Source organism: Micromonas commoda, chromosome 1 (genome assembly GCF_000090985.2).
Source record: "Micromonas commoda chromosome 1, complete sequence".
NCBI classification, from domain to species: Eukaryota; Viridiplantae; Chlorophyta; class Mamiellophyceae; order Mamiellales; family Mamiellaceae; genus Micromonas; species Micromonas commoda.
Genome location: NC_013038.1, coordinates 590,724 through 617,766, shown reverse-complemented (window position 1 = coordinate 617,766; position 27,043 = coordinate 590,724). Strand labels below are relative to the sequence as shown.

The window sequence follows — 27,043 nt, the reverse complement described above, 5'->3', positions numbered from 1 at the left end:
CTGTCTCCTGGTTCGTGCGTTCCCTGTAATGCTTTTTTTACGATCCCATGCCGGCTTTTCATGACTTCATTAATTAATAAGTGTTAACCCGTAAGTTGTGCCGATGGAGCATCCGTACAAAATCTCTACCATGTGGTTATGTGTTTATCCATGCATAACTTTTACCTTCATTCGTTCGTACCTTCGAAGGTACGAAGTAATAAGTAAGGTAGTTCTTTGATTACAGATAGATAATTTAGACTGGCGATTTAGGGTTTGTGTTTAGCCCCAGATCACGTCCGGTCTCTCGTCGAACTCTGGCTCGACGTCGTCGACGTGTCTGTGGCGTGCTTTTGCGATGGTTCCGATGCACCACTCCATGTCTTGTCTGTGGAGCTCGAGTTGTGCTTCGGCGACGTTGTGGTGGAACTTCTACGAAGGTAGAAAACAACTCTATCTCGTAAACCCAAAATAATCTCTTTAAGTCTAACATTAAATCCTTTATTATTTGAAATCTAACAGTCTAAAAGAATATTACCTTCGTTCATAAAGATTACGTAAGTGTTTTTTTTTGCAATAATAATTTGCTGTTGCGGCTGTGCGCCTGTCCGCGGATTACCTTCCTCCTCCAGCGCGTCCCTTATAGCGTCGCTCCCCAAGCTTTCAACGATTCCTACAGGGACATTCTCAGTGCGTTCGGACGCATTGCCGGCATTACCGAAGAACTCGACACGGCTGACGAAGTCACCCGCGGGCGCATCGCCCTGCCCCTCAGGCACGGCGGCCAAGGCCTCACCGACCCCTCTCACATCGCAGACCAGGCCTTGGTCGCCAATTGGGCAGCATGCGCTCCGCTCCTGGCCAACAAAGCCCCCGCGCTCTCCGACATCGCCAACGAGATTTCAGGCCCGCGCCGCAGCGCACGCAACGCCGCCACCACCCGTCGACGGGAGCCCAACCAAAGCGGCCCTTGCCATGGACACATACGGGCTGCGTGGGACAGAATCCGCAGTCTCGGAGACGAAGAGCAGAAAATCCTGGCAGTGGGTTTCTCCGAGTCCGCCGGTGAAGTTTTCCCTGTGAAAGGACTGCAGCGCACGCTCTCACACCTGGAACACGAGCGCCGGTACAAGGGACTCTTCCATGACGCATCCCCCGAAGTATCGGCCGCCATGCACTCCCTCTCGAGCCCCCACGCAATAACATGGCACCGCGTCTGCCCCTTCGAGCCGCGGCTCCAGATTGCCTCGGACCTCTGCAAGATGCGGATTCGACAGGAACTCGACCTCCCCATGCCCTGCCTCACCGACGGGCACAACAACCAGCGTCTCGCGTACTGCTGCAACCCGCCCCACGCGGCCCTCGAACCTCGCCACGCTTTCAACCACCTAATCTGCGTCCACACCAGCAACGCAGGAGGCAACCAGACCAGGACACACGACAAGGTAAAATTCGCCGTTCAGGCGGTCTGCAAGCTGGGCGGCCTGACTACGTTCACCGAGCCAATCGGCGAGATACCGGGTACCACGAACCGGGAAGGCAACACCAACAGCCTGCGACCAGACATCCGAGTCGACGGCCTGCGAGACACCGGCATCACAATCCTCGCAGACGTCTCCATCACCCACATCATGGACTCGGCAGCCAACCACACGAGCCAACCACGACCCCGCCAAGGCAACTCGGCCCCCAACAGCGATCCCATCATGAAACGCGAGACTGAGAAGAACAACAAGTACAAGACAGCGGCTGCGGCGGTGCATAAGGAATTCATCCCGCTCGTGATGGACACGTACGGACGAATGGGCAAACCGTTCCTCAACCTCCTCAAAGACGTCGCCGCACACACCGCCCACCGAGCCTCGGGCAACGTCAACGAGCGAACGCAAGCCATCTACGACTCCATCGACCCGCCGAACGAGCTCCGAAACCGAATCCACCTCCGCAACCTCGCCCTCGTACACGTCGCGCTTATCATCTCGCTCATGCAAAGGGTCGCCGGATCGACCGTCACCAACGACCGCCAGCACGGCGCTCGTGGCGGAATATACGGTGCACACGAACACTACGTGCAGCCGTACCCGGTCACTAACTTTTAATTTAGGGGTTTGTGGTCGGGATTCGTGGTAAACACCTAGTTTCTCAATGTATTAAAAATCATTTCGCAATACCTCTTAATAAGGGTTTTAACACTTAAAACTCGTCCCAAATATACCTTCGGACAAAAATCCCGGACATCTCGTTTTCTCGTAAGTTATACGAAGGTACGAAGGTATTAGACAGCTTCACTCCGCGCGCCGGTAAAAAGTTCTGAACATCTGCGATGGGATATCGAGTGGATATCGTGAACTCTGTCTCAAATCAGTAAAATACCCGGCATCAGCTGAACCCACGTTCATGATTAGACCACTTCCCTACATCTATCGTTGACTTGATGATTTCGTTGACTCGTTGACTCGTTGATCAAATTTGGGTCGCGCGTGTTTTTTTTCCTATGGCGCCCAGTGAGGACGGCGTAGGTAAGGCGCAACGTCGTGTCTGACGATGCAAACTCGTCAACGCCAATGCGCATTCCACGCACGCTTTGTCCGTGTGCGCGTTGCAATAAGTTGCCCTATATATTTATCAAAAAGCCGACGTGATAACCTTGGATGACACTTTGGCCGAGCTGGTCTAAGGCGCAGGCTTCAGGTGCCTGTTCGTAAGAGCGTGGGTTCGAATCCCACAGGTGTCAGGGTTTTTGCGTCGCTGCTCGCTCGCGTCGCAAAGTTCAAATTTCACGAAGCCCTTTCGGCATAATTTAATATCGCAACTACTTAACTATCCGCACGTGAATGATCTCAGCAAACAAGCACGACCAATGCACGCGGGGGGATTGATTTTGTGGATATGCTCCATCGGAACTACGACATAATAATATATATTTATATAGTCCCTATTACTGAGGACGGATATCCGAACGAAGGTACGAACGATTGTGTAGATATATATTAAAAAGATCCCTTCGAAAAGAAAACAAAAAAAACGAATGAAGCGCTGAAGGCAGCTTCGAACGAACTAATAACGAAGGTGCATATTATTAGACTACAAGTACTATCTTCGTACCTTCGAGGGTGTATAAAGAACGATTCCTGAAACACGCACGTGACGCAGTTTTGACACACTCCAGAACGGCATTCATATAACTGACATCGTGGAAGCGCCCCCTTAGATCGCCACTTGCCGCTTCGCGCGCGTTGCTGTGCCCTATTTCATCGCCTCGCCTCCTTCGATACACGGAGGTGCATGCTCGCGACGTCGAGACGAAGGAGATTTTTTTCTTGGGGTTTATCCGAGGGGTGCAAGCCAAACGACGTACTCGGGTAAGTCGCTACGATGTACGCGCGATTACTTGATTATGCGCATCGTTATTTGTGTTCTGGTAACATTCCCCCATTCGATATGGAAATGTGCCCAATTTTGAAGAAGGTAGCAGCGTATAACTCCTGACTTGGTTTCCGTCCCAATAGGATCGGCGAGTACGATATTAAATTCGATGTGAGTGCAATTGTAGGCAGTCGGCCAGGAATGGAAGATCGTTGGAACGTGGCTTTACATAGTCAAGGTCACGCCGCAATTTTCGCAGTATACGATGGTCACGGCGGCTCCCAGGTGTCAACTTATCTCATGGAAAATCTTTCGCAGACAATACTTCAAGATCCAACTCTTTTGTCTGACCCGGTTGGCGCTCTGAAGCGCTCCTTTGCCACATGCGATCATGCCGCCACGGAGGAAAATCCAAAAAGAAATCCACTGTCATCTAGCCCCGGGCCGGGATCAACAGCTGTTGTGCTTCTTATTCTTCCACCGCGTTTACTTGTGGCAAATGTTGGAGACTCGCGAGCAACGTTTGTCAACCGAGATGGTGAAATAGTTTTTGAAACCGTGGATCAGCGTCCGACCTGCCCAACAGAAATTTCTCGCTTGCGCGATCTTGGTGGAAAAATACGATGCGTCAATGGGGTAACTCGAGTATCTGGAATACTTGCCGTATCTCGTGCCTTCGGGAATGCGGGACTGAAACAGTTCATCAAGGCTGAGCCTGAAGTGACAGATATTGATTTGGACAAAATTGACACCTGCATAGTCTGCTCAGATGGTGTGACGGACGTCGTCGATTCTCCAGAAGCGGTTGATTTTTTGCTGCGGTCGTCGCAGAGGTCTTCCGCCTACTCCAATGCTCACGCCATGGACCCAGTCGATCAGAATGGCAGGAAACAGGAACACAGCTGGCATGGAAAACGAAGGTCAGGTCATTTTCTTGATGGAGAACCGGACAAGTTTTCCGCAATTTCTTTGCTTGGGCCAAACAATGGACGAGGCGCTGCGAAACGTCTCACGACACTGGCAAAAACGCGTCATAGTACGGACAATATAACGGCGCTGTTATTGAGCGTGAGTAAAAGGACCAGTGCGGCCTGTGGCTACAACCTGCGATCACGGCAGAAAAGCCCGAGCGATATGGACTCAAACAAGGATATCAAGCGCAGCAGGACTGATGCATGCAAAACTTAACCTCGATGTGTTCTCCTTTTCACGCATACTCCAGCATTGTCATGCTTTTTGATACTTGATTGTGTCGCAAAGTGCAGTGTGCAGCTTAAGGAATGGCGCCGCCTGAGCAAAGTTTTGTCTGTCACGAAGGTACAAGAAAACTGCAACGTTTGTGCGGAGCCCTGGTAGGTTTGCAATGATCCACGTGCATGGGATGGCAATCCACGTGTTTTTGACTGGCTCGTTGTCGACGCAACTATACCTATGTCGTTATTTCTTTCGTTGAAAAATCTGATGAATTTCGTTTAAATTTGTTAAGATGTAGTACCTTGTTAATTGGTTTTCCTCGAGAGCTGCACACAAAACATGAGGCCAACCATGGGCATCACAATCATCGTCAATCGTTACCTTTCTTTCTCGAGAATTGCACTGCGGTCGTTATGTGATGCTACGGATCTTGGTATCTGTTTCAAAAGTGCATTTATATAAACCAACTAAACACTGCGAGCAAGTCTCACATCAAGGAGACCATTCCTGTCTGTTCAACTAAGGTAATGACGTGTTGAGACCATTGATTCACATGCAATTGTTTTGAGGAGAAAATCCCACCTATCAGATTTTCATATCCAGTCGCCTTCCTGCAGCTTCAGTGGAAGATAGACCTCTGACAGATACTGAAAACCGTAACTACTCAAAGCCTGAATCTCAGCCTTTGTCTTTGATGCAAGCATCATCTTAACCTCACGCACCCACTTTGGATTCTGCTGGATGAAATCCTCATTCAGCATGTGGTGCCCAGTCTCAATATCTTTCTGGCTCATTTCGAGCCGGCACTGCTCAGGAATCTTGAACTTGTCTAAGTCGCTTGGTCGCACACCGAGCCATTTGATGTCTGGCGTGGTAAGGTTTGCAGAATCAAATGCCATGTTTTTGGATCCTTGCATGTACACAGAAATAATTTTCAGCCCATAGGGGTCCGCATCAACAAGGGCAAGCACAGGGATGCGTAGATCGCGCTTTAACTTTGACAAGAATAATCGAGTCGCCACATCGGGCTGACCTTTCGCAGTAATTATTATGCAAGGAAATCTGTTGTAGAACCTATCTTCCGCAAGTCTCATGAAGGCAGCATCCTTCTCGACGAGAAGCACAAACTTTGCCACAGAGCGAAAACAATCGACCTCGTCGATGTTGCTCGGAATAGCCTTGCCACCAATTCCCATCTTAGTACAGTCTATTTCATCTCCGTCTTCTGTATATGTCAATTTTCCGACGACAACTCCTTTTTCAGATGCGACAACGTGTAAGGAGTTCCGAGTGCAACCCAGGAGGCAAGAAATGTCGTCGAGAACAGAGTCAGAATCTTTCTGATCTCGGAATAACTTCACATCTGTATAAAAGAGGTCGCGTTTTGTCACGTGTATGCCGCGCGTCAAAACACCATGAATGAGCTGCATCACTCGTGTTAGGATTGCAACCTTACGCACAGATGACGTGTTATGAAATGTTGTAAAAGTGTGTTTCTCTTTCAGCACGATTCGGTCCAATTGCTCAACGTATACTTGGTCAGTGTTGCCTCTGCTGGGTAGGGAATATCCAAAACCCTCGTTTCGAAGAATGGTGTCCGCGATCGCTATCATCACCTGTTCTATGGCTGCAGCGACCTCAACGCCAGGGAGATCCACGACTTCACGATACGCCTCGTTCAAGTTTAAATCGTTGAGAGTTTTGCGCAACTCAGGCCGACACTTCACGGCAGTCTCCAGGGCATGAACTTTGCTCAGTACCTCGTCCATAGAGCCTCTCCGACCATCCCGACCATCTCTTAATTTATTAAGGGTCCCATCTATTTGTCGAGAATCCTCGTGCAGCCCTCGCTTCATCAACACCTTGACATATGAGCAGGAGATCTGTTTTTTCTTGGGTGATGGTTCCTCGGTTATTTTAGTGTATATGTGTTGCCTTCGTATTCTGAATTTCACAAGCAAGGGTGAGACAATTTTGTATGTATAACGATTTTTAATATATTAACGTAAAGACTTTATTCGGCTCGCGCTAGCCGATCTTTACATATACACGACCCCAACTTACAAACATGTAACAATCACCTGGTATCGTTTATCAAGGTCGAAGGTCTATTCGTTCCATACATTGTTGACATTTTTGATTTTTTAGCTCGAGAATCTTGAGTCAGTGCCCCTTATAGTGGTCACACTATGTTTACTCATATAAACGAGTATATATTTGAATAGGGTTGGATATTTATTTCCATATTTTATTTTTATTAGTACGAACGATGTTAAACTGTATACGACAGTATCGTGTATGTATACACGAATGCCTCTTCGGCTAGCTATTCTATCATAGTGTTCATGCCTCATCAGACTAATACACGAATACACATGGTCGAGAATTTGTACGAATGGTCCATCGGGACTAAAAGCCCATATAAGCTCAAACCGTATGGACAAATACCCTGACATACTGTTTGCCCCGTGCGACTGATTTTTTTAAAATGCAAAGAATCATCGGCGTAAATAAAAACCAGTCTAAATTATCTGTAATCAAAATAAGGCACGTAAATAAAAAAGGTGTCGCCAACAGGAAAGTGCACGCCGCCACAAACTCGGCCGTGTCAGCGGAAAGCGAGAACAACTACAGGCACTCGACATTAGGACAGTCGGCATCAACCCTGCGGCACATCCCAATCGCATGTACTGTTCCTCTGAAAATATGCTCAAGTGCCCCATACAACGCGCTTGCGCCAAGAGAGCGGCATGCCTCTCAGCCACCGCTGGCTTACCCAACACCTTCATTCATCCGTGTCGGCCCATTCTTACATCTCGTCGTGCGATTACTCTAGGTAGGTGCATCGCGGCAAACGTTTCGACTGTCCTGCCTGTGGGTGAACCAGGACGACAGCGTAACAAGGTGAGCCCCGACTACGCTCCTTCCCGACAACGGATTCAAAGTTTTCCACGGTTTTATTTCATAAGGAGTGCCTCTTCCCCTGTAGTCGAGGAATCGATATTTCGCGTCGATTCAAGATCTTTACCACATGATGCTGAACACTTGGCGCTCCGCTTTCAATTCTCTATTTGGCTGACATGTTCTCTCCTGATTGTAGCTTGAGGCGTCCCGTAGCACCGCTCGCAGTAATAAGGCGAGGCAGCTCACACTTCAGGAACAAATCCTGGACGCTCAGGACGCTGCCACTGTCCTCGATATTGTCGACGCTTCCCTAGAACAATTTGGGGGCGTTAATGCCGTCACGGCGGTGTACCGCATCTCGCGTCTTCTTACTAGTCGTACAGGAAGGCTCAGGAGGAAGGAGTCGGAGCACATCACGTCGGATCCAAGATTTGAGTGCCTCATTCAAACGCTGGAGTCTAAATCTTCAGAGCTGGACAAGCTGGGCCTGGAAAATCGCAAACGAGCATATCAAAAACTCAGGGTCGACGCTGATTTGCGCGCAGGGGCAGCACTCAGCGTCCGTCTCATAGAGCGTGCGAAGGACATCCAGGGCGACCTTATGGATGCAGCCTCTGTGGAGGATGTCCTGCTTCTGGTTGAGAAGCAGGGTGAGATTTTTAACAAGGTCAACACATCTACCGCGCTGCATCGGATTGCAAGGATCGCAAGTACGGCGCCGTATGCGACTGCCGGAGCGAATCAGCAGTCTCCAGATGCGGTCCTCCGCATAACTCGAGATGAAAGATTTCACCACCTCCTCCAATTGGCCACCGCGTTAAGCAAGGAAATGAGCATTGTGAGTGTTTCCAATACTCTGTGGGCTCTCGCTCGATTGCGATGCGATATCCACGAGATGAATACGTTATTGGATGATCTTGCGGGGCGTGCGGCTGCGACGGCGCACAACGCTCAGCCCAAACATCTCGCCACGGTAATTTGGGCCCTCGCGGTGCTTGGTCACGAGCCCAGGTCCCGGCTCCTGCGCGCGGTTGCCATGCGCGTGATGGACACTGCCGGTGATTTCAGGGCTCCAGATGTTGTTAACATGCTCTGGGCATATGCACGGTGGACCCGATTGGCTCCCTTGAATTCCCCCGACGGTCTGCCTGGTGCAAAAGATGTGGTGAAAGAGCTGTCGTGCGTCGCGCTGGCTAATCTTACAGATTTTACCCCTTATCAGTGCGCCAATCTTTCATGGTCACTCGCGATGCTAGACGCAGAGGTGCAGCCAAGGTCGCTCGCATCCATACTCGACCGCGCAGCGTCGGATCCAAATGGACTGGACGATACTGCGCTGACACATACGCTATGGGCAGTCGGTGTCAAGGGTACAGTGATAGATGGCGCAGGAGGCTCCTTTCAGACACTGTTGGCAGAAGCTGCGAAGAGGGCGTTGGACCGGGGTGTCGGGCGCACGGGCGCGGCAGGAGTACTTTGGGCGTGTGGTCACCTTCGGGTCACGCCACGAGAAGGCGAGGCGGATGCGCTCCTGGATTGCCTACTTGATGATGGAGAGGAGGCACTCAAAGGCAAGCTGGTGCAACCTCAAGCACTTGTGCATGGGGTGTGGGGGGTATGTCACATGGACGGAGTCACGCTTAGTCAGAAGCACCGGGACGCCGTATTCTCGAATGTATCCAGACTTGCTGAGGCGGGAAAGATGGAGGCGCGATATGCAGACGCGCTACGAGCTTCGGCCACGGGTGCAGGGCTGGATCCTGTCGAGTTAGAGCACGCTCTCACCACACGGTGACATGAAAGTTGTTCTCGGATCGTCTATGTAAGAGGACCGAATGGTCAAGTATTTCGGGACACGCGGCAGTGAGTACATCAAGAATATGCGGTGGCCTTTACCTTTATTTGGTCCAAATAAACTGACGGACTCGAATTAACGAACGAAGACGAAAACGTGCGTGGACAATAAAAGCCTGTACTTCATTATTATTCGTAATAATAAAAATTCTCCAAAGGTCGAATCAATAATCGTCTGTGTGATCGTGTGGTGTGAAAATTCGTCCTCTGGGTGGTCGGCATAGCCCCCGAGGTATGTATGTGTATATTTTACTTATATTTTAATATAAGTATGTAAAATGTAAATATCAAACCATATTTAAATACTCGTTTATATGAGTAAACATCGTGTGACAACTATATGGGACACTGACTCAAGGTTCTCGAGCTAAAAATTAAAAAAATGTCATCAACTATATATATATGTAGCGCTAGACCATCGTTCTTGATTTAATGACGTCAAAAATGTCGACAATGTACGGGACGAATAATAGACATTCAACCTTGATAAACGATACCAGGTGATTATTGTTACATTTTGGAAGTTAAGGTCGTGTAATATCGGCGGCAATGCCGAATAAAAATAAGGAATGAATAAATAAACCTCGTCTCCTGATTATTGTTGTAACTAATAATACACATCGATGAGAACTTGGACGGATGCTCCATCTATCGGGACAAAAACCCCATACAAACATATATGAGCAAATTCAATGATTTTCAAAAGGCCGGTTTATTCTTTAGACTAATTACTTCACCCCTGTCCTAATAATGAGTGTTTTAAAATAAAGTTACGAAGGTATTCGGCATAGATAGAGTCGACTCTACTACTGGAATGACATAACAAAAATGTCCCACGCAGATAGACCCGGCATCGTCAACCAGCCAGAAGTCACGGTTTATTCGTTTCTAGGACATATATATATATATGCAATGGTCGCCATTTTTCAGGTCTAAAAGCCATATAAATATAATTATTATATGAAATGATAACTTATTTAATATATTATATATTACATGCATATTATTATATACATACGATATTATTATTATAAAAATAATAAGTTTAATAATAAATATATTCGTATATATGTATGTAATAATAATATATCAAGTAATAATAATAATATAATATTTTTAATATGTTTTGAAAATATATTTTCATTTCATATCTGTGCGTAGTGCCTGCTATGGACAACTGGAAGATTGGACCGGCCGGAAGACGAGCTGTAGCGTGGTGAATGATTCACGGCTCGCTACAATGACGTATCCCCGACACGCGCTCACGATCGCCTCCGATTGGCATTACATGGCCGAAGGTGGTTCACGGGTGGTGATGTGTTATCGCGGACCCGACCCGTCACTCGTTGGAAAAGTTTTGCGCGTTCGAAAGCGCGCAAAGGATAGACCCCTGCAGAACTTGACCAAAACCGTTGACTATGAGCAAAACCATCGTCATGATTTGACTGACCTTGAATTGTGGGTAGAATTCTTCAGCTTAGAGCGACAAGATCAAGACGAACTTGCCGAAATTTTTTCTGACAAGTTACTTCGGCCTTTCTTGAGCAGAAACCAAACCGACACAGGGGTTCGCATCCGAGTCGACGCATCTTTTCTCACTCAGGTTGCCACGAGTATTGCCTCTTTTCGACCGGCGAAACGCCGGGAGTTATCTGTCGTGGATGTCAAATCACGTTCTGCTGTTATTGTGCAGAATCACCGCAATATTGTAAAGGGCGATTATTCAACTGCCCAAGTCATCTCCCTGGAAATCAAGCCCAAATGTGGTTTCGCTGACCCGATGAATCGTGCTGGCATTGCGCGCTTTAAAATGCACCAAGGTCTAAAGCTTGCAGGCGGTAAATTGCTGCGAACGAGCAACTACGATCCCCTTGACCTCTACGGCGAACTTGATGAAAAGATCTACACAGATACGTGCTTGCGAGTGCATATGGCACGTCAAGGCTCTCCACAACATGCGCAGCATAGGCGTGCAATGCTCGCACTCATTCAGGAGCCACAGAATAATTTCCTTGTGACTAGACCTAATGATCTCGATGGAACAAATTTCTCAACTCACTTGATTAACGATCCAAAATATCCTGGAAGCATGAATCCCAGGCCTTGTAAAGAAAGAAACTTCTATACACATGGAGATGCGGACCGCATCAGCATCAAGCCGCACAGCTTTCGAAATTTTGGAATCTGGCAGCTGTCAGGATTTTTGGGACGCAGAACGCCCGGGGAACAAGAAAACGCGTTGCATAATAATGGAAGTGTCGTCAACAACTTGATCGATGTCGCCTTGATGGCTTTAAGCTGTACTGGAGTCCTCTCAAGAATACGTGCAGCGCAGCGATTAGATCGTGTGGGAATAGAAGGCGCAATGAGACTTGTTGCTCGCATTAGGCACATGAAACAAATACCGACTTCAGTGACCGGCACAGGAAATCATCACGAGATCAGCATGTGGGGTTCTGTCAGCAAGGTTGACAGGGTTGAATTCGCCTATCGTCTACTGCGCAACTTTATTATATCCGCGACTGCAAAGGATTGTTCAATTATTTTGTCAATCAATCGGCTAAACACGATGGCTTCGGGTGTGCATGTAAAGCTTCGCCACGACAGCAGAAAAGTTCTCATCAAGAGTCCTGTTTTTCGAATGCAAAGGCGCACAGTTAGGGAGACGACAGAAGAATATGTGAAGTTTCTCTGCCAGGTGGCAGTTGTTGACCAAGACATGAAATTAGTCAGTAAGTCGCGTTATTGGCTTGCTCTGGACAGAAAGATTAGGGGGCATTACGCCACCAACGGTCTCTTCCGATGGACTCACTAGCCGTCTCAAACCATGCACGCGAATATTACTCCATCAATATTGACTTGAGTTCTCCTGAGTTATGCATCTCTTCGATTATGTCATGTCCGCCTAGAAAAACACCATTGAAGTACACCTGAGGTATTGTTGGCCAATCGCTGAAACGCTTCAGGACGTTGCGCAAATTATGATTGTGCACTTCATCCAATGTATCGACAGTCTCATACTCAACGCGCAGCTCATCCATAATCATGCAGACGCGATGCGAAAAACCGCATTCAGGATTCTCCCTAAAAACAGGATAGTGAGGAAAGGTGTTCGTATAATAGTTGACTGCCATGGGATGGGATTGTTAAAAGTTTGAAGCCGGGAGCTCCGTGCACAGACCTTGAACCCTTTATGAATACAACGATTCGAGATGAGCTCACCAATTTGCGACAAAGTTTAATTATCTCATCATCGTTTACGCACTCTGCTACGCCATCTGTCAAAACGAAGCTATCTTTCACCGGTGAAAGTTTGCGCTCTGCCCAAAGAGAATTTCCCTGTGCATTTCCAGGCGGTAAATTACCCGCGTTTTCATTTATGTGCTCAGACATCCATTGTTTCCAAGCGTTTTGTAATGCGGCTTTGCTTGGCGTTGGAACTGCTGCATATCTTACCGAGTCACATAGCTGTGGCAACTCATGCATATGCAGGTTGATGCTTGCAATAACTTTCCATGATAAGCCAATGTACTGCAGATCCTTGTTGGCGTCGTACACCGCGTAGACTCCAGGTCCAGAGGGGATTTCGAGGTGCTTAGCATTCACATTCCTGGAAGATTATGTAATTTGTATTGTGTTTGGATAACTCGGCATCAGCGATATTACCTAAAAGCTATCAACGGAGCATCTTCCAGTCTTCCTATGCCTTCCTTTCTTTTCTTCGTACCTTCCACAGAAGAAGCCCGGAAAACACGCGAGCGGGTTGTTCTCGTTAGCCGGAAATGCGCCCGCGGCCGATACTTTAAGACTGTCTGCAGGTCGACACGACGGACAGCGTGCATGTTCAACAAGACGCACTAGCCCACGCCTGACCGGAATTAAATCTGTGATTTACAAGTATATATTGAGAATCTCGTGTTACCACGAATCCCGACCACAAACCCCTAATTGAGGAACCGGAATTAAATTCATAATATAAGTAATATATATGTTGCAAATCAAGTCTTATTAAAGAACAGGGCTATAACAATATATGTGTATATATATCATAACATAAATAATAATAAGGTATTATTCATTATTACCTTCATTCGTTCGTACGAAGGTACCATACGTATATATATAAATATATATATATATATATATATATATATATATATATTCTTCGTTCGAATATATATGTGTACGTACCTTGATTTTATATTGATGAGAAACGAGGTGTTTACCACGAATCCCGACCACAAACCCCTAATAAGTTAGAAGTTAGTGACCGGGTACGGCGTTCATTCGTAAATATCTTCGGAATTTATATCGAGAAACTAGGTGTTGTAATAAATAATATATTATTACCTTCGTATGAAATTTAAATATTAAAAATACCATCGTACGAATAATGTACCTTCGTTCGTTCGTACGTAATAATAATAAGACGGATAATAATATTATTAGGTGACGGATATATTTATATCCATAAATCTTACATATACCGCACGCAGGTTATTACCGCCGGTATATATCGAGTTTCAACCTGGCTCTACATTATTATTGCTATTTAATATTATATCTATCGTCCCGAATTGTTTTATTTGTAGAGGTTGACATAAAGTTCTTTTTGTCAAAATCGCCTCCTTCACCTCTCATGCACTCGAGCTAGTTTCGGCCACTCCAGCAAATGAGTGAAGGTGAGGTTCAGGTGTGCAGCCCCTCGGGGCGCGGCGTCTCACTCTTAAGTGAGTCACGAAGGGATATATGGGTGTCCGGCATACCCGTCAAGTCCGGTGGGGCTCTTCTGGTGAGGCATCTTCCTATCATTGAGACTGCAGAAACCTCAAGCCAAAATCACCTACAAGAAGTACACTGACCTTCTAGGCCGAAGACTGGTGTTCTTGGAGTCGCGCTCGTCCAGTTCAAATAGACATTACACGTACTTCGTGTTGCTTTAACCGACTTCGGCAAGATATATTTGGCAGCAATCATGTACGAAGCGCATCGAACCAAAGAGGGACGCTCAGAAGCGTTTCGTCGACCTGCAGGCATACCGTTGAACTGGCGTGCTCCTCAAGTTTGAGAAAAGCTCTGTCATCGATTTCAAAGTTCTTGTTCTGCTGCGACATCTGCATCCGTGGAGAGCTCAGGGCGGGCAAAGATATATCAGCAACACTTGTTATGAACTCTCTCCAAGCAGCACTGGACAGAACGTGTTTCACTAACGGATGGAATTATCGTTTGACTAGTCCCGCCCGCCCCATTCTATGGGTCCACCACTTCACCTCGGCTCCCGCTTCCCTTCAGTTTACGAAGTTTTCCAGCAGATTTCATGGTTTCGCCCAAACGGTACGTCAACAAGTACGCTCACCTTTCATGCTTGATCACGTTCCTATTCCAGTCACAAAGGTTTTCTGCCTCCCACTCGGAGTTTCTCACCGCGTTGACCCATGATAGCCTCGACTTCAGCCGCACAACCATGATTCTGTTTATCTTGGACAACTCCTGGTGCGTGCAATCAACCAATTGAATGTGTTGTCGCGAGACTGAGCGCACCCGCGTGCTCGTAGGTTAAAGGACAAATTTATAATTGACCTGGCGAGACACTTCATTGCTCGGTTTGATATTAGTCACAGGTAAATGCCTTTACTGTACCAAAATGCTTGATTCGCATTTTATTGAGCATCTCTCGTGTTGTTTGACCTTGAGGTTTGTGGGGGGTTTGGCTTTTGCATTTCACAAGAGAAAGTGAAACATCCTCCTGACCTGTTTTAAATTATTGTGAAAACCTTTCGACCTTTACAAAAGTCATCTATCTCAACACAGATCACGGCAGAAAGACTACCCACAGTATGGCCCGTATGTTAAATCAAGACGGCGGGACTGGAATTCATTTCTTGAACATTCTCCCGAGACCCTGTCCGCGCCATGTGATATCCTGGAAGCAAAACAGCGCGACATTCATGAAGGGACACGAATCAAATACTCTTCCTTCGCAAAATCACCATGGACAGCAGAATAGATTGCCACCCACTTACTTGTCCCACGCTGTGGAACATGCAGTCAGGTTGAATCCACTCGCATTGGCGACCTGGTATTTCGACTGCATATATATGAACTCTATCACATTTCTCCACGGTCCTGTTTCATGCTACCTGCAGAAAAAGACTCACTTTTTGCATCAGGTGAGCAGCTGCGCACGACAGGCTAGTTTCTCATCAACGGCTCTCACGCAGTTCACTCCCTGGTCGATTCGGCTGTCAAGCTTGTTGTTCGTGGATAAAAATGGATATCAAATAACTTCCTCACATTTACACGAGTTATTAGCTGGAAAACAAATCCGCCTTCTTAGACGATCTCAACGATGCTTGAGCAGTGCGGGAGATGGAATTATACGATCAATAAGCACAGAACTTGGAGTTCTTTACATTCTAACACCCCTTAAACCGTCACAGTTGAAGTCTGTAGACATGGTAATGTTGTTTGACATGGTACTTCCTTTGCATCTGATACTCATTAACAAATTGGTGCACGTTCATCCATTCTCCTGCAATAATGGCTTAGCTACCTCAGGTTCAGGTGCAAAAGTGATTCGCAGTCGGAGAAACATGTGGCGAGGTGACAGGCACGTCTTATCTGGAAAGCAATAACTATCGCGAAGCATCATTCCTGTCAAAATTATTATTCTCTGCACAGCCCCGTGCAAACATATAAAGAGCATGTGGCGGAATTGCATGGGACACACAGGCTGATGTGGGATAGCGCAGAACCTGGTGAAATGCGGAACCATATCAGCACAAACTCGAATGACTGCACCCTTGTTCCCCATTTAACTTGGTCGCAATAATAAAAACTCTCCAGGGGACGAGCTGACGGACGGAGAGACGAATAAGGGTCATAGATGTGTTCTGATGAGCCTCCGAATCTGTGCGTTTTGGGCTATGGATATGACGAATTATTTTTAAAAAAACCGTATCTACATGTATAACAGTAACACATAGTCTATATAACTGCTGATGATGAAGATTTTGCGATTTTACGAAGGTATATTACCTTCGTACGTATATGTAGTTGTTATTAGTTATTCCCCAAATTGCTAAAATTTTGCTAGATTTATTTTAGCAGTAATTGGCACCTTCGAACGAAGGTAACCTTCGTGTATATATATATATATGCATGACAATAATATATATACCTTCGTAATTATATATTTACTGCTGGTATGATACATACGCATACGTATATATGTATATGTGCGTACGTATGTACATATATATAGATACCCTTGCCTCGCTCGTAATACATATATATACCTTCGTAAGTCCTTCGTATATTATTATACTATTATTATTATTATTATTATTATTATTATTACGTATTATAATGATTATAAGTACATATACGAATAATAATAATAATATGTATCATAATAATGAAGGTATATTAAATATATATACGGGTAATATATTAGTGTTTAATAATTATATATAAATATATCCGATCATATATATATGTGCGTGTTATTATTATTTATATTATTATTACCTTCGTTCGTTCGTTCGTTCGTATATATATATATGTATAAATAAATAAACCTTGGGCGTTTATTTTAAATACCTTCGAAGGTAATAATAAGTACCTTCGTATGTATACATATATATGTTCATATTATTAATAACTAATAACGAAGCAAGGTGTATATAGATAAATTCGTAATATATATATATATATACATACAAATATCATACCAATAATACGTACTGTGCGAAAATTATCGGGGAAACGATTCGAGTGCACGACGGCCGCGTCAGTGCCGACAGTCGAGTCTCTTTCGGCAGTGATGGTCTAAACTTTACTGATCTCTACCCAGCATGGCGCCAGCTGCCACAGCGTTGGTCAGTTGTAACAAGCTTTTCGTTTGGCAATTTGGTATGAAGAAATCCGGCGTACCGCTACGTCCACCTATGCATACGGCGCCAGCCATGCCTTGCGCGTCCAAGAGTCCTCACAGGACATATGCGGCTGGAGAAGATCCACAGAAGGAGGATGCAGTTGATGGCCCGCTTGCAAAGTCTATGAGGTTCAAGGGAACAGCAAAACTCGTCCCGTCGGATTGCACGCCCGCACCTGAACAGAGCGGACCCAGCTCGGAAGGAGGCGTCCTTCCCGTTGCATGCGAGGCCAGCAGCGGTGTTGTTACCCAGACAAGACCACTACCTAGCGTCCTGATCATACACACCGGCGGCACACTGGGCATGCAGACCACAGCTTTTGACGCATCGGAACAACTCCAGTCACGTTTTCAAGGTGTCGTCGTGTTCAAATCAGGCACAGGTGGGGACTACACCAAGGCGCTTCAGCCAGGAAAGCTGCTTCTAAACTTGGTAACTGCGGTGCCTGAGTTAAAAACTTTTGCTAACCTGCAGTTGAAAGTGCTGATGAACAAGGATTCGTGCCAGATTGGCCCGAAGGAGTGGATTCAGGTGGCGCATGAGCTTCACAAACGGCGAGATGAGTTCGATGCATTCGTGATCGTTCATGGTACTGACACCATGGCCTACACAGCATCTGCTCTTTCGCTCATGCTGTCAGGATTCGCTAAGCCAATCGTCATAACTGGATCACAGCTGCCACTGTGCATGCCCAGATCGGATGCCAGGCAGAATTTGATAGACGCGGTCACCTGCGCCACTGCAGGGTTCTCTCCACCTCACATTCAGCTGGAGGAAGTTGCTTTATGTTTTGGAGGCGTTCTGCTTCGAGGCAACCGCGCGAGGAAGAAATCTGCGACAATTTACAGTGCATTCGACTCGCCAACTTATCCGCCACTAGCGCGACTAGGCGTTGGGCTGGAGTGGAAGCGTGACGCATTGTTGCAGTTTGAAGGAACCGGCGACAGGGCACACCGAAGGGTTGCGTACACGCCTCGGCTGAAGCTAGAACCAAGCGTTATCCGGCTGCCCATTGTGCCTGGCTGTGATCCCAAAAAGGCGTATGGGGACTTGTATGCGAGAGGGGTACGTGGAATAGTGCTGGAGGCTTTCGGTGTTGGAAATATGCCATGGACAAAAGCTACTGGATGGATCCCTTGGCTCCGATCACAGCGAAAGCAAGGAATGGTGATTTATCTGACGTCGCAGTGCGAGAGTGGGGGACTGCACCCAGAGTTGTATCGCACAGGTTCACTCGCATTGGAACTCGGTGCAGAAAGTGGGCCAATGATGACTCCTGAATGTGCAGTGGTTAAGTTGATGCTTTGCCTGGCACACCCTGACCTCCCGCTTGCGCTGCCAATTGCCGGTGAACTGTAAAGACAAGATGTATTATTGGGATTAATGCGGACCTGCCGGCGATGACAATTTCCAGCCCGCACTAAGGTTAACACCTCGAAGTCATGAGTGTTGGTGACTGAGCTTGTACTCGTATCCTCGCATAACCCCACTATGTTCGTGATTTACTCTACGGAACCGCTTCGTTGCTCGATAACACAGAGCTGAAATTTGACCAAAATATACCTTCGTATATATATGATGGATACGGACGGACATGTTGCTTGGATATATCACTATCTACATATATCCAAAATGTAACAATTACCTGGTATCGTTTGTTTTCAAGGTTGAAGGTCTATTCGTCCCATACATTGTTGTCATTTTTGACACCATTAAATCAAGAACGATGGTCTATCGCTATATAGTTGATGACATTTTTGAATTTTTAGCTCGAGAACCTTGATTCAGCGTCCCATATAGTTGTCACACCATGTTTACTCATATAAACGGGTATTTAAATAGGGTTTGATATTTACATTTACATATTTATAACTTTTATATATACCTCGCGGCTATACATGCCGACCACCCAGAGGACGAATTCTCACACCACACGATCACACACACAGACGATTGATTCGACCTTTGGAGAATTTTTATTGACTATCTATATACATATATATGGACGAAGAAGGTACATACGTTATTATTATTAATATACCTTCACATGTATGTAGCATAAAAATGATTTCTCTCGCGACATTCTTTCCGTGTAGTGGCACTGTCCTGCACCGAACTACGAAACCGTTTCTCATCGCACCCTGAAACGACTTTGGTTTGCGCATAGTGTGCTCAGCACCATCAGCACTAGGAAACCTGCATACGGGCATTCTCCTCTAATTTTCGAGCTTGTCCGCGAGGTTGCGGAGGCGGGTAAAGCTGCGGCGAGAGTTTTCTGTTGCTCTGCACTTGATCAAGCTACCGCGTTAGTTACGAAGATGACGCCTGACGTGCACCCATATGATTATGACCTTGTCGTCATCGGGGGGGGGTCTGGGGGCCTTGTGCGTTCCCATTATCGCTTTGTCGTCCCCTTTGTTTGGTTCTCAAGAAGAAATCTCGTTCGTTTTAAAATACGACGGGAACTCTTGGTTTGCCTGCTTCTTTTCTGAACTATTTGATGTTCGCAGGCCGCAGCAAAACAAGCTGCCAAGCTTGGGGCAAAGGTAGCGTGCCTTGATTTCGTCAAACCTTCCCCGAGGGGAAGCACCTGGGGGCTCGGGGGCACATGTGTCAACGTCGGATGCATACCCAAGAAATTGATGCATCAGGCAGGGATCTTAGGAGAATCTTTCTCTGATGCCAAAGAATATGGATGGCATGTCCGCAACGACGGGCATGATTGGAATAAGATGGTTACCAGCATACAGGATCATATTGGATCCCTAAATTTTGGATATCGTACTGCTCTCCGCGACAACGGCGTGACCTACTTGAACGCTTTTGGATCCTTCATTGATGCTCACACACTCGCTGCTACAAAGAAAAACGGCAAAATAGAGACTATGACAGCCAACCGAATTTTAATCGCAGTTGGAGGTCGACCAAGCTATCTCGATGTACCTGGCGCTGAAGAATGTTGCATCACATCTGACGATATTTTTTCCTTGCCGGAAGCACCAGGAAGGACTCTTTGTGTTGGTGCCTCATACATCTCCCTTGAGACTGCTGGGTTTCTGACAGCTCTTGGTTATGACACAACCGTCGCCATACGATCCATTCCTCTGCGTGGATTTGATACCGAGATCGCAGAAAAAATCGTGGGATATATGGAGCGGCATGGTACTAAGTTCATGCGCGACTCCCAACCTTGCGCATTTGAGAAAAGAGCAGGTGGTAAGATCGCCGTCAAAGTGAAGAACACAGTCTTTGGCAACGAGTTTGAGACCGAGTTCGACACTGTGATCCTTGCCGTCGGACGCCATGCTGTAACGGCTGGGCTCAATCTAGGCGCTGCCGGTGTCAGAGTCAACCCCAGAAATGGCAAGATTCCTTGCGTTGATGAGGTGACAAACATATCCCACATTTACGCCGTCGGTGATGTGTTGGATATGCGTCAAGAGTTGACACCGGTGGCGATAAAGGCCGGGGTCAACCTTGTCAATCGAATCTTCTCAGGCGGTAGTATTAAAATGGATTATGACTTGGTTCCTACAACGGTGTTCACACCAATAGAATATGGATGTATTGGTATGTCTGAGGAGCTTGCAATTGAAACGTTCGGTGATGAGAATGTGGAAATATATCAATCATACTTTAAGCCTTTGGAATGGGCAGTTAATCACGCTGAGCACGACGGCGTCGCGCATCGTGAAGACAATGCATGTTATGCGAAGCTCATTACCAACCTTTCTGACGACGAGCGCGTCGTTGGATTCCACTACGTTGGGCCGAACGCTGGAGAAGTAACACAGGGCTATGCCGTGGCAATGAAGATGGGTGCTAAGAAGAGCGATTTTGACGGCACCGTTGGCATTCACCCTACCGTGTCAGAAGAGTTCACAATACTATCCATCACGAAACGTTCAGGTGTTGACGCCACGAAACGGGGCTGCTGAGGATAATACGGCCGCTGAGCGTTTGTTTTTAGCCCATGTCAAGATATAATCCTTCCATGGGATGGATCAAACGTAACCTCATCGGCTACACGAAAAGCCAGCTTTTTTGCTTTCATTACGCGACATGTCATGTGATGGTTGGGTCATAACACGCTGCGTACTTGCGTCGACCTTTACTTGATATCGTAAGGCATTCTCCCACTGTGGTCAGGCGTATCAACATATTTGCATGGTCTTTGAGATCAGTACTATTGCGATGCAGCCGACTGTGTACTGCAAATGTAATGTGCATCAATATAACTATAACGAACGCACGTGCTACTCCTATTTCCACACCCCAGCGAACATGTCTCCAATAAGTCATGAAATCTTAAGTAATCTGCAGTCATAAAATTTTGTACTTCATGACATGTATCCGACCAGGCGCAACAGTTTGGTTTTCATTCCTCCATTGCGATACGGTCCATAGATGAAAAATGGGTCTGATATTATACCCATGTCACCAACTCCTCGCCACTTCTTCAAGACTGGCTTCTTGTGCTGGAAACAATCAATAGTGTGCCGTCCATGATAGACGCCTGATCCACTCTCCCCGACCCCTCCAAAAGGCAAACTAGAGTGCCCGGCATGGTAGATGACGCCATTTATCGTGACGCCGCCAGAAGTTGTATTGTCCAACACAGTTCTTTGCTCGATTGTGCTTCGGGAGAATATATAAAGCGCCAGGGGCTTGGGGCGAGAGCGAACCATTACTGCAGTATCTTCGAGGTTGTGGTAAGGAATCACACACAGAATGGGGCAGAAAAGCTCGTCTTGCATCAACTCAGAATCCCATCCACAAATGACAACTGTTGGTTCAATTATGCCTAGTTCTTTTCTATAGCCCCCGCCGCACACCAACTTTTCACCAGCGGTGCCGATCTTATCCAGAAATCGAACGGCTCTGTCCGTAGCATTACGAGCAACTGACCCTCCACCAACTAGTTGGCCCATACACCCCTCGGAATATGGATCTGATATTAGTTTTGCAATCCAGCGTTTTAGCTCGAACGCAAATTCCCCCAGAATGGCATGATGGCATAAAACATACTCAGGTGCAACACACTGTTGACCAGAATTCAGTGTCCGCCCCCAGATACATTGTTTCGCAGCTATTTGAAGATCAGCGGTAGGTGTGACGAAAACTGGATTTTTCCCTCCAAGTTCAAGGGCGTATGGAGTGAGCTTTGCGCCGGCGCGTTGGGCTACAATCGAACCTACTTGCGTGGAGCCCGTGAAGAATATGAAATCAAATTTCTCTGCGAGCAACGCGGTCATGACGTCGATTCCATCACCAGGTACCCTTGGTCCTACCACAGAGACAACAGCTGGATCAAGATATCGTGAAAATAGATCTTCAAGAAGTATTGATGAGAAAGGTACATCGTTGCTCGGCTTCAGAATTACATTATTTCCAGCGGCAACTGCACCGGCGACTATGGAAATCGTCAACAAAAAAGGGTAATTAAATGGACCAACCACAAGAACAGTTCCATAAGGTTCATTCTCAATCCATTGAGAGCTTGGAAACGTCAACAGTGAATGTTTGGCGATTCGCTCCGGCGCGGTCCAGAGTCTGAGGTTTTTTATCAGTTTACGCAACTCGCTTTGAACAAGGAGTATATCGTAGTACAGTGTCTCGCCAACAGGACGGCGAAGGTCTTTCCAAACTGCATCTAAGATACGATTTTCATTCTCCGTTACCATGCGTAACAGCGAAGAGAGACTCGCTATACGGTTTTCGAGAGGAAGATTGCATCCGGAGGCATAGGCGTCTCGCATCTCGAATACACACGTCTGTATTTCAGAAACGTCCACAACACTTCTTTTACCAAGTATTTTCCACCCTTTGCTCCTCTCCCTATCACCTTTGTCGAATGCGTAACATCTGGAGGCGTAAATCGGGCTTGACCAGGATTGAAGTGACAGGGCAACGCATGTCAGCCCCGCGAAGGTGCACAGTGCAGCTTTGGTGCGGTCATTGGTCAACACATCAGCTGGTCGGACGTCAAGTTTAGATAGCATCCTTTCGCTGTGATTTGGAATTCTCGGCCCCAAGCCTTGACGGGTCCTGTGAGCCGGGTGAGTAAACACTCGGACGATTTGCCATCGCGATCTCCCGGTCGGTTGGTTGTAAATAAAGAATAGACCCTGTTGTATTGGAGCAGTACAAATTCTCAACCATGTATGTGGTTTATTTTGTCGTTGACTTTATTTCGGTCGGCAATACATGTATGGTTATTACGAAGGTACCATATATATATATATATGACTTTTAACCCATACATATACTATCATCGGTCGGTTGCAAATATCGACACGTGCTCCGCGCCAAGCATTTTTGGTCGCGCGCGTTTTTTTTCCGTCAGCCCCAGTCAGGAAGGCGAGCGCGGTGAGCGGCGCACTTACGCGCTGTCCGGCGCCAAACATGGAGGACATCATCCATCATCATCAGGAGCGCGCATTGGCGTTGTTTGCGTCGTCAGATATTGCGTAGCAGCAAAACTAGAATGAAGAAGCTACGACAATAAGGTACCTGGTCCAAAAGCTCGGTTTCAGAGGCTAGTTGACGGTCTAAAAGGATCTTGAACTCGTAAACATGATCTGCCGAAAATGTTGACCACACATGCATGGTACATGTATATACACGGAAGAAACAAACCACGACTCTTTGGTTTACGATAATCAGGTGAGTGTGCCGTTTTGCAAGCCATGATCGCAAGCAATATGTTACTCGAAGATATTATTATTATTAATATACCTTCGTGCCTTCGTACCTTCGTACCTTCGTTCGTAATAAATACGAAACTTATTTAACATACATATAGACTATGTATGTAATAATAAATACCTTCGATGGTATATATGTACGAACGAAGGTAATAATTATATTATTAATAATTCGATCGCTTTATTTAATTATTATTACCTTCGTTCATACGAAGGTATAATAATGGTAGTATAATGGTTAATAAATAATAATAAATAATCCATCCATCCATATACATATAAAATATACATGCATTCATACATGGTTTTCCTTTATTTGGTTTTCCCATACGTATTATAAGTAATTTTCGTGAATTCCCCAACGACCACCCCGCCCGGCAAAACGTTCACAGCACAACGATCACATATACATCTGAAGTCATCGAGCACCAGTGAAGGTGATGGCGTTTCTCCTCCCTCACCTGCGAAGCGGTTGGGCCGTAGACCAGGCGATTCTGACGGAGGAAGAGCGTTTGGTTGTGCTTCGCTTCGGAAGGGATGCGGACGATACGTGCATGTCGATGGACGAGGTAAGACGTCGCACCCGACCGAAATCCTCCCGCATTGTTATTGAATATTTCGCATGTTTCCTCAAGAATATGTCGCTTAAGGAATCGACTGCACCTTCCTAAATAGACTCTTTCGAGCGTCGCCGATAAAGTCAAGAACTTTGCTGTAATCTATTGCGTTGATATAGAGGAGGTCCCGGACTTCAACGCCATGTATGAGCTCTATGACCCGTGCACGGTCATGTTTTTCTTCAGAAACAAACACATAATGATTGACCTCGGAACGGGTAACAACAATAAGATTAACTGGGCCATGGACGATAAGCAAGAGTTCGTGGATATTGTTGAGGTGGTCTACGCAGGGGCACGCAAGGGTAGGGGTTTAGTAGTCTCACCAAAAGACTACTCAACAAAATATAGATACTAAAATACAGCAGTCTGACTCTGATTGCCAGGGGTATTTGTGGCACTGCCCTTGTTTGCATCTTCAGGAATACTTGCAACTGTCCCGTCCCTCTGTGGGGCTTGAACTTTTCGTATCTGATTTGGCTTCCAGGAGTTTTGGTTGTGCCCAATACGGTTTAGTTTAGACGGGTCACAAAGCTTATTTTTCACTTCATGTTCTCGATTCGATGCAAAGGCATACCATTTTTTTAGCTCCACATGGATAGCCTGAATGCCACAATAGCACAAACCAAGGTAAACCGCCCGTCCAAATTCAACATTTCAGGTTGAATGTTGAGTCGAGGAAACATGTTTTGGGCATCACCTTCGAGAAATGGCTGGACACGAACAAATTAAAGCTCAAGCGCGGGATCGCTAATTTTATTCGTGAAACACGAAGGTAACCGGCTGCCAGTTTACAAAGAATAAATATCTATGTAGATTCAGTCTCCAATACTATCGACGGGCCGTCAGACCGCTAGAATCGGCGCAATAACGCGAGTTTAAGATGGCGCACTGAATCGTTGGGGTCATCACGCTTCTTGCATGGAATTTTGGTCTGGTTTTAAGTAGAGGCTTTCTGTTGACGCGAAGCGGCTCGGCGGCATCACCCTCATTTAAAAATAGTCGCCATCCTGTCTTCAATGACCGACGACTATTACAATTTAGGGAGGCGGCTCCGTGTATTAGATTCAAAACACCACTTGTTCCACAAGCCCATCGCATCCAGTGTGATTTCCTGATGACGTACGTCATCGAGCTGGCCACTATCTCGATGAAGCCATCTCTCCTCAACAATAAAACCCAGTTTAGTTTATCTGTCGTAGAATTCTATTTCAAATCTACTTGCCTTTTCATACCTCGCACATCTCGAATGCCGCCGTTAGTCACTGTGAATTTCGCTTTACCGCGTGGTAATCTTGGAGATTTGAACAGGTATGCCATTCTTCTGTCGCTCTCCCAGCTTAAGATTACACGCGTCGTACATCCGTGGGCATAGCTTTCCCCGAGCGCAGGGACTAACCGTGCTACACCAGATGCAGGATCCGGTTTCACTGTGATTTGATTTACCGATACCACTGCTAAATGCTCCGACTTTGCCAAGTTGAGCAGCTGGGTTGTCATCTTGGCCAAGATTGCAGTACGTAAGGCCATGTCTTTGAAATCCTGTCGGAAGTGAAAAGCCATGCTGTCAATTACCACAAGCTTCACTCCATGAGCCCTGACATACATAGGAAGTGACTCTACTACGGCAAGGAGCTCGGTAATCTCGTGACATCGGAAGAGGTGAACTCGATCGAGTATTTCATTCACAGTGAACTGTGACAATGCGCCACTTTCACTGAGATGTTTGGGAAGAAATTGAGAAATCGAGACAAGATGACTAACAGTTGCCTGGGCCACCTCCTTAGCGCGCTCAGCCATGAAACTCCCCTCCGTGTCGATGTACACTGCAGATCCTTCATAACCACCGAATGCCCCCGGCATCTGCACGGAAACACAAAGTTGCATGCACGCCTGAGTTTTTCCTATGCCAGGACACCCACACAGTTCTGTTATCTCCCCAACTGCAACACCGCCACCGAGCAGATCATCAAGATCCTTGCTGAAGGTGAAAACAGCAAGTTTACGGCTCTCTTCATAAAGGATTTCTGATGCAGATTTGGCGCCGGCCAATGCAGTGCCTTCGATTCCAAGGCGCAGTGCTTTTATCACTTCACTCGCTTCCGCGTTTGTCAGACCAGTCTCTAGATTTTGTCGATGGTTAGGAAAGGTAGAACTCATGTTTCGGGTAGCGGGACTCTGGGTGACGCACCTCTTGCGAGATCGATCGGGCCACGCGCTCCTTTCACGTCCCGGACTGAGACGAAACCTGCATTCTGGAGCTTCTGTCCAGCATTGGAAAGTGCGCTCCATCAGGGATTGCGGAGGGAGTTGTTGAATGCAGGGTGCGCACCGAACGAATGCTCGGCGCGAGAGGCACCGATGTAAGCTGTAAGGAATCCTCATACCATTGCGGGCTATGTGTTGGCGATGCGACCTTCGAATCCGCCATTGATTGTTTCCGATGCTGACGTGGGGCCACCAGGGAATCCGTTCCAACTCGACG

General features: G+C 46.6%; 12 protein-coding genes across 12 annotated transcripts; 8 read left to right on the top strand and 4 right to left on the bottom strand.

The window, feature by feature from the left end:
* Positions 1 to 346: 346 nt before the first annotated feature.
* Positions 347 to 2,078, top strand: MICPUN_55042 (predicted protein; the record flags this gene model as incomplete). The annotated part of the gene is made up of 2 exons (XM_002507493.1): positions 347 to 419; positions 532 to 2,078. The coding sequence occupies 2 exons, from the start codon at positions 347 to 349 to the stop codon at positions 2,076 to 2,078; spliced, it is 1,620 nt and encodes a 539-aa protein (XP_002507539.1).
* A 1,301-nt stretch (positions 2,079 to 3,379) lies between these two features.
* On the top strand, positions 3,380 to 5,608 carry MICPUN_92877 (phosphatase 2c-like protein). The gene has a single exon (XM_002507492.1). It carries the CDS (start codon positions 3,547 to 3,549, stop codon positions 4,531 to 4,533), a length of 987 nt encoding a protein of 328 aa, XP_002507538.1. The 5' UTR covers positions 3,380 to 3,546; the 3' UTR covers positions 4,534 to 5,608.
* On the bottom strand, positions 5,133 to 6,308 carry TOP6A (type II DNA topoisomerase VI subunit A 2; the record flags this gene model as incomplete). Its single annotated transcript, XM_002507091.1, has 1 exon — positions 5,133 to 6,308. The coding sequence occupies one exon, from the start codon at positions 6,306 to 6,308 to the stop codon at positions 5,133 to 5,135; it is 1,176 nt and encodes a 391-aa protein (XP_002507137.1).
* Positions 6,309 to 7,224: 916 nt separating this feature from the next.
* On the top strand, positions 7,225 to 9,238 carry MICPUN_55039 (hypothetical protein; the record flags this gene model as incomplete). The annotated part of the gene is made up of 2 exons (XM_002507491.1): positions 7,225 to 7,442; positions 7,675 to 9,238. 2 exons carry the CDS (start codon positions 7,225 to 7,227, stop codon positions 9,236 to 9,238), a joined length of 1,782 nt encoding a protein of 593 aa, XP_002507537.1.
* Positions 9,239 to 10,537: 1,299 nt separating this feature from the next.
* MICPUN_55038 (inositol-pentakisphosphate 2-kinase) lies at positions 10,538 to 12,069 on the top strand (the record flags this gene model as incomplete). Its single annotated transcript, XM_002507490.1, has 2 exons — positions 10,538 to 12,025; positions 12,061 to 12,069. The coding sequence occupies 2 exons, from the start codon at positions 10,538 to 10,540 to the stop codon at positions 12,067 to 12,069; spliced, it is 1,497 nt and encodes a 498-aa protein (XP_002507536.1).
* A 68-nt stretch (positions 12,070 to 12,137) lies between these two features.
* Positions 12,138 to 12,882, bottom strand: MICPUN_77911 (glutaredoxin-related protein; the record flags this gene model as incomplete). The annotated part of the gene is made up of 2 exons (XM_002507090.1): positions 12,138 to 12,377; positions 12,475 to 12,882. Coding segments are annotated over 2 exons (648 nt in total), but the record flags the coding sequence as incomplete, so codon positions are not given.
* A 1,097-nt stretch (positions 12,883 to 13,979) lies between these two features.
* MICPUN_51355 (hypothetical protein) lies at positions 13,980 to 16,475 on the top strand. The gene is made up of 4 exons (XM_002507489.1): positions 13,980 to 14,631; positions 14,684 to 14,790; positions 14,853 to 14,918; positions 15,091 to 16,475. Exon 4 carries the CDS (start codon positions 15,135 to 15,137, stop codon positions 15,930 to 15,932), a length of 798 nt encoding a protein of 265 aa, XP_002507535.1. The 5' UTR covers positions 13,980 to 14,631; positions 14,684 to 14,790; positions 14,853 to 14,918; positions 15,091 to 15,134; the 3' UTR covers positions 15,933 to 16,475.
* Positions 16,476 to 17,045: 570 nt separating this feature from the next.
* Positions 17,046 to 19,106, top strand: ANSA (asparaginase). The gene has a single exon (XM_002507488.1). The coding sequence runs from the start codon at positions 17,154 to 17,156 to the stop codon at positions 18,591 to 18,593; it is 1,440 nt and encodes a 479-aa protein (XP_002507534.1). The 5' UTR covers positions 17,046 to 17,153; the 3' UTR covers positions 18,594 to 19,106.
* Positions 19,107 to 19,330: 224 nt separating this feature from the next.
* TR (thioredoxin-disulfide reductase) lies at positions 19,331 to 21,480 on the top strand. Its single transcript, XM_002507487.1, has 5 exons — positions 19,331 to 19,618; positions 19,745 to 19,969; positions 20,099 to 20,192; positions 20,298 to 20,738; positions 20,790 to 21,480. Exons 1-5 carry the CDS (start codon positions 19,553 to 19,555, stop codon positions 21,170 to 21,172), a joined length of 1,209 nt encoding a protein of 402 aa, XP_002507533.1. The 5' UTR covers positions 19,331 to 19,552; the 3' UTR covers positions 21,173 to 21,480.
* A 94-nt stretch (positions 21,481 to 21,574) lies between these two features.
* ALDH (aldehyde dehydrogenase) lies at positions 21,575 to 23,236 on the bottom strand (the record flags this gene model as incomplete). Its single annotated transcript, XM_002507089.1, has 1 exon — positions 21,575 to 23,236. The coding sequence occupies one exon, from the start codon at positions 23,234 to 23,236 to the stop codon at positions 21,575 to 21,577; it is 1,662 nt and encodes a 553-aa protein (XP_002507135.1).
* Positions 23,237 to 24,381: 1,145 nt separating this feature from the next.
* DIM1 (mitosis protein DIM1/U5snRNP-specific component) lies at positions 24,382 to 25,644 on the top strand (the record flags this gene model as incomplete). The annotated part of the gene is made up of 2 exons (XM_002507486.1): positions 24,382 to 24,510; positions 24,617 to 25,644. The coding sequence occupies 2 exons, from the start codon at positions 24,382 to 24,384 to the stop codon at positions 24,914 to 24,916; spliced, it is 429 nt and encodes a 142-aa protein (XP_002507532.1). The 3' UTR covers positions 24,917 to 25,644.
* RAD51C (Rad51 DNA recombinase 3) lies at positions 25,315 to 26,989 on the bottom strand (the record flags this gene model as incomplete). Its single annotated transcript, XM_002507088.1, has 3 exons — positions 25,315 to 26,681; positions 26,750 to 26,822; positions 26,891 to 26,989. 3 exons carry the CDS (start codon positions 26,987 to 26,989, stop codon positions 25,765 to 25,767), a joined length of 1,089 nt encoding a protein of 362 aa, XP_002507134.1. The 3' UTR covers positions 25,315 to 25,764.
* Positions 26,990 to 27,043: the final 54 nt, after the last annotated feature.

Coding starts and splice junctions, on each gene's coding strand:
- TR (XM_002507487.1), top strand. CDS start 19,553: ATGACGCCTGACGTGCACCCATATGATTATGACCTTGTCGTCATCGGG. Junction 20,193..20,297: donor TGTACCTGGCGCTGAAGAAT/GTTGCATCACAT, acceptor GGTTTCTGACAG/CTCTTGGTTATGACACAACC. Junction 20,739..20,789: donor TCGAATCTTCTCAGGCGGTA/GTATTAAAATGG, acceptor TCACACCAATAG/AATATGGATGTATTGGTATG.
- ANSA (XM_002507488.1), top strand. CDS start 17,154: ATGGCGCCAGCTGCCACAGCGTTGGTCAGTTGTAACAAGCTTTTCGTT.
- MICPUN_51355 (XM_002507489.1), top strand. CDS start 15,135: ATGGCCCGTATGTTAAATCAAGACGGCGGGACTGGAATTCATTTCTTG.
- MICPUN_92877 (XM_002507492.1), top strand. CDS start 3,547: ATGGAAGATCGTTGGAACGTGGCTTTACATAGTCAAGGTCACGCCGCA.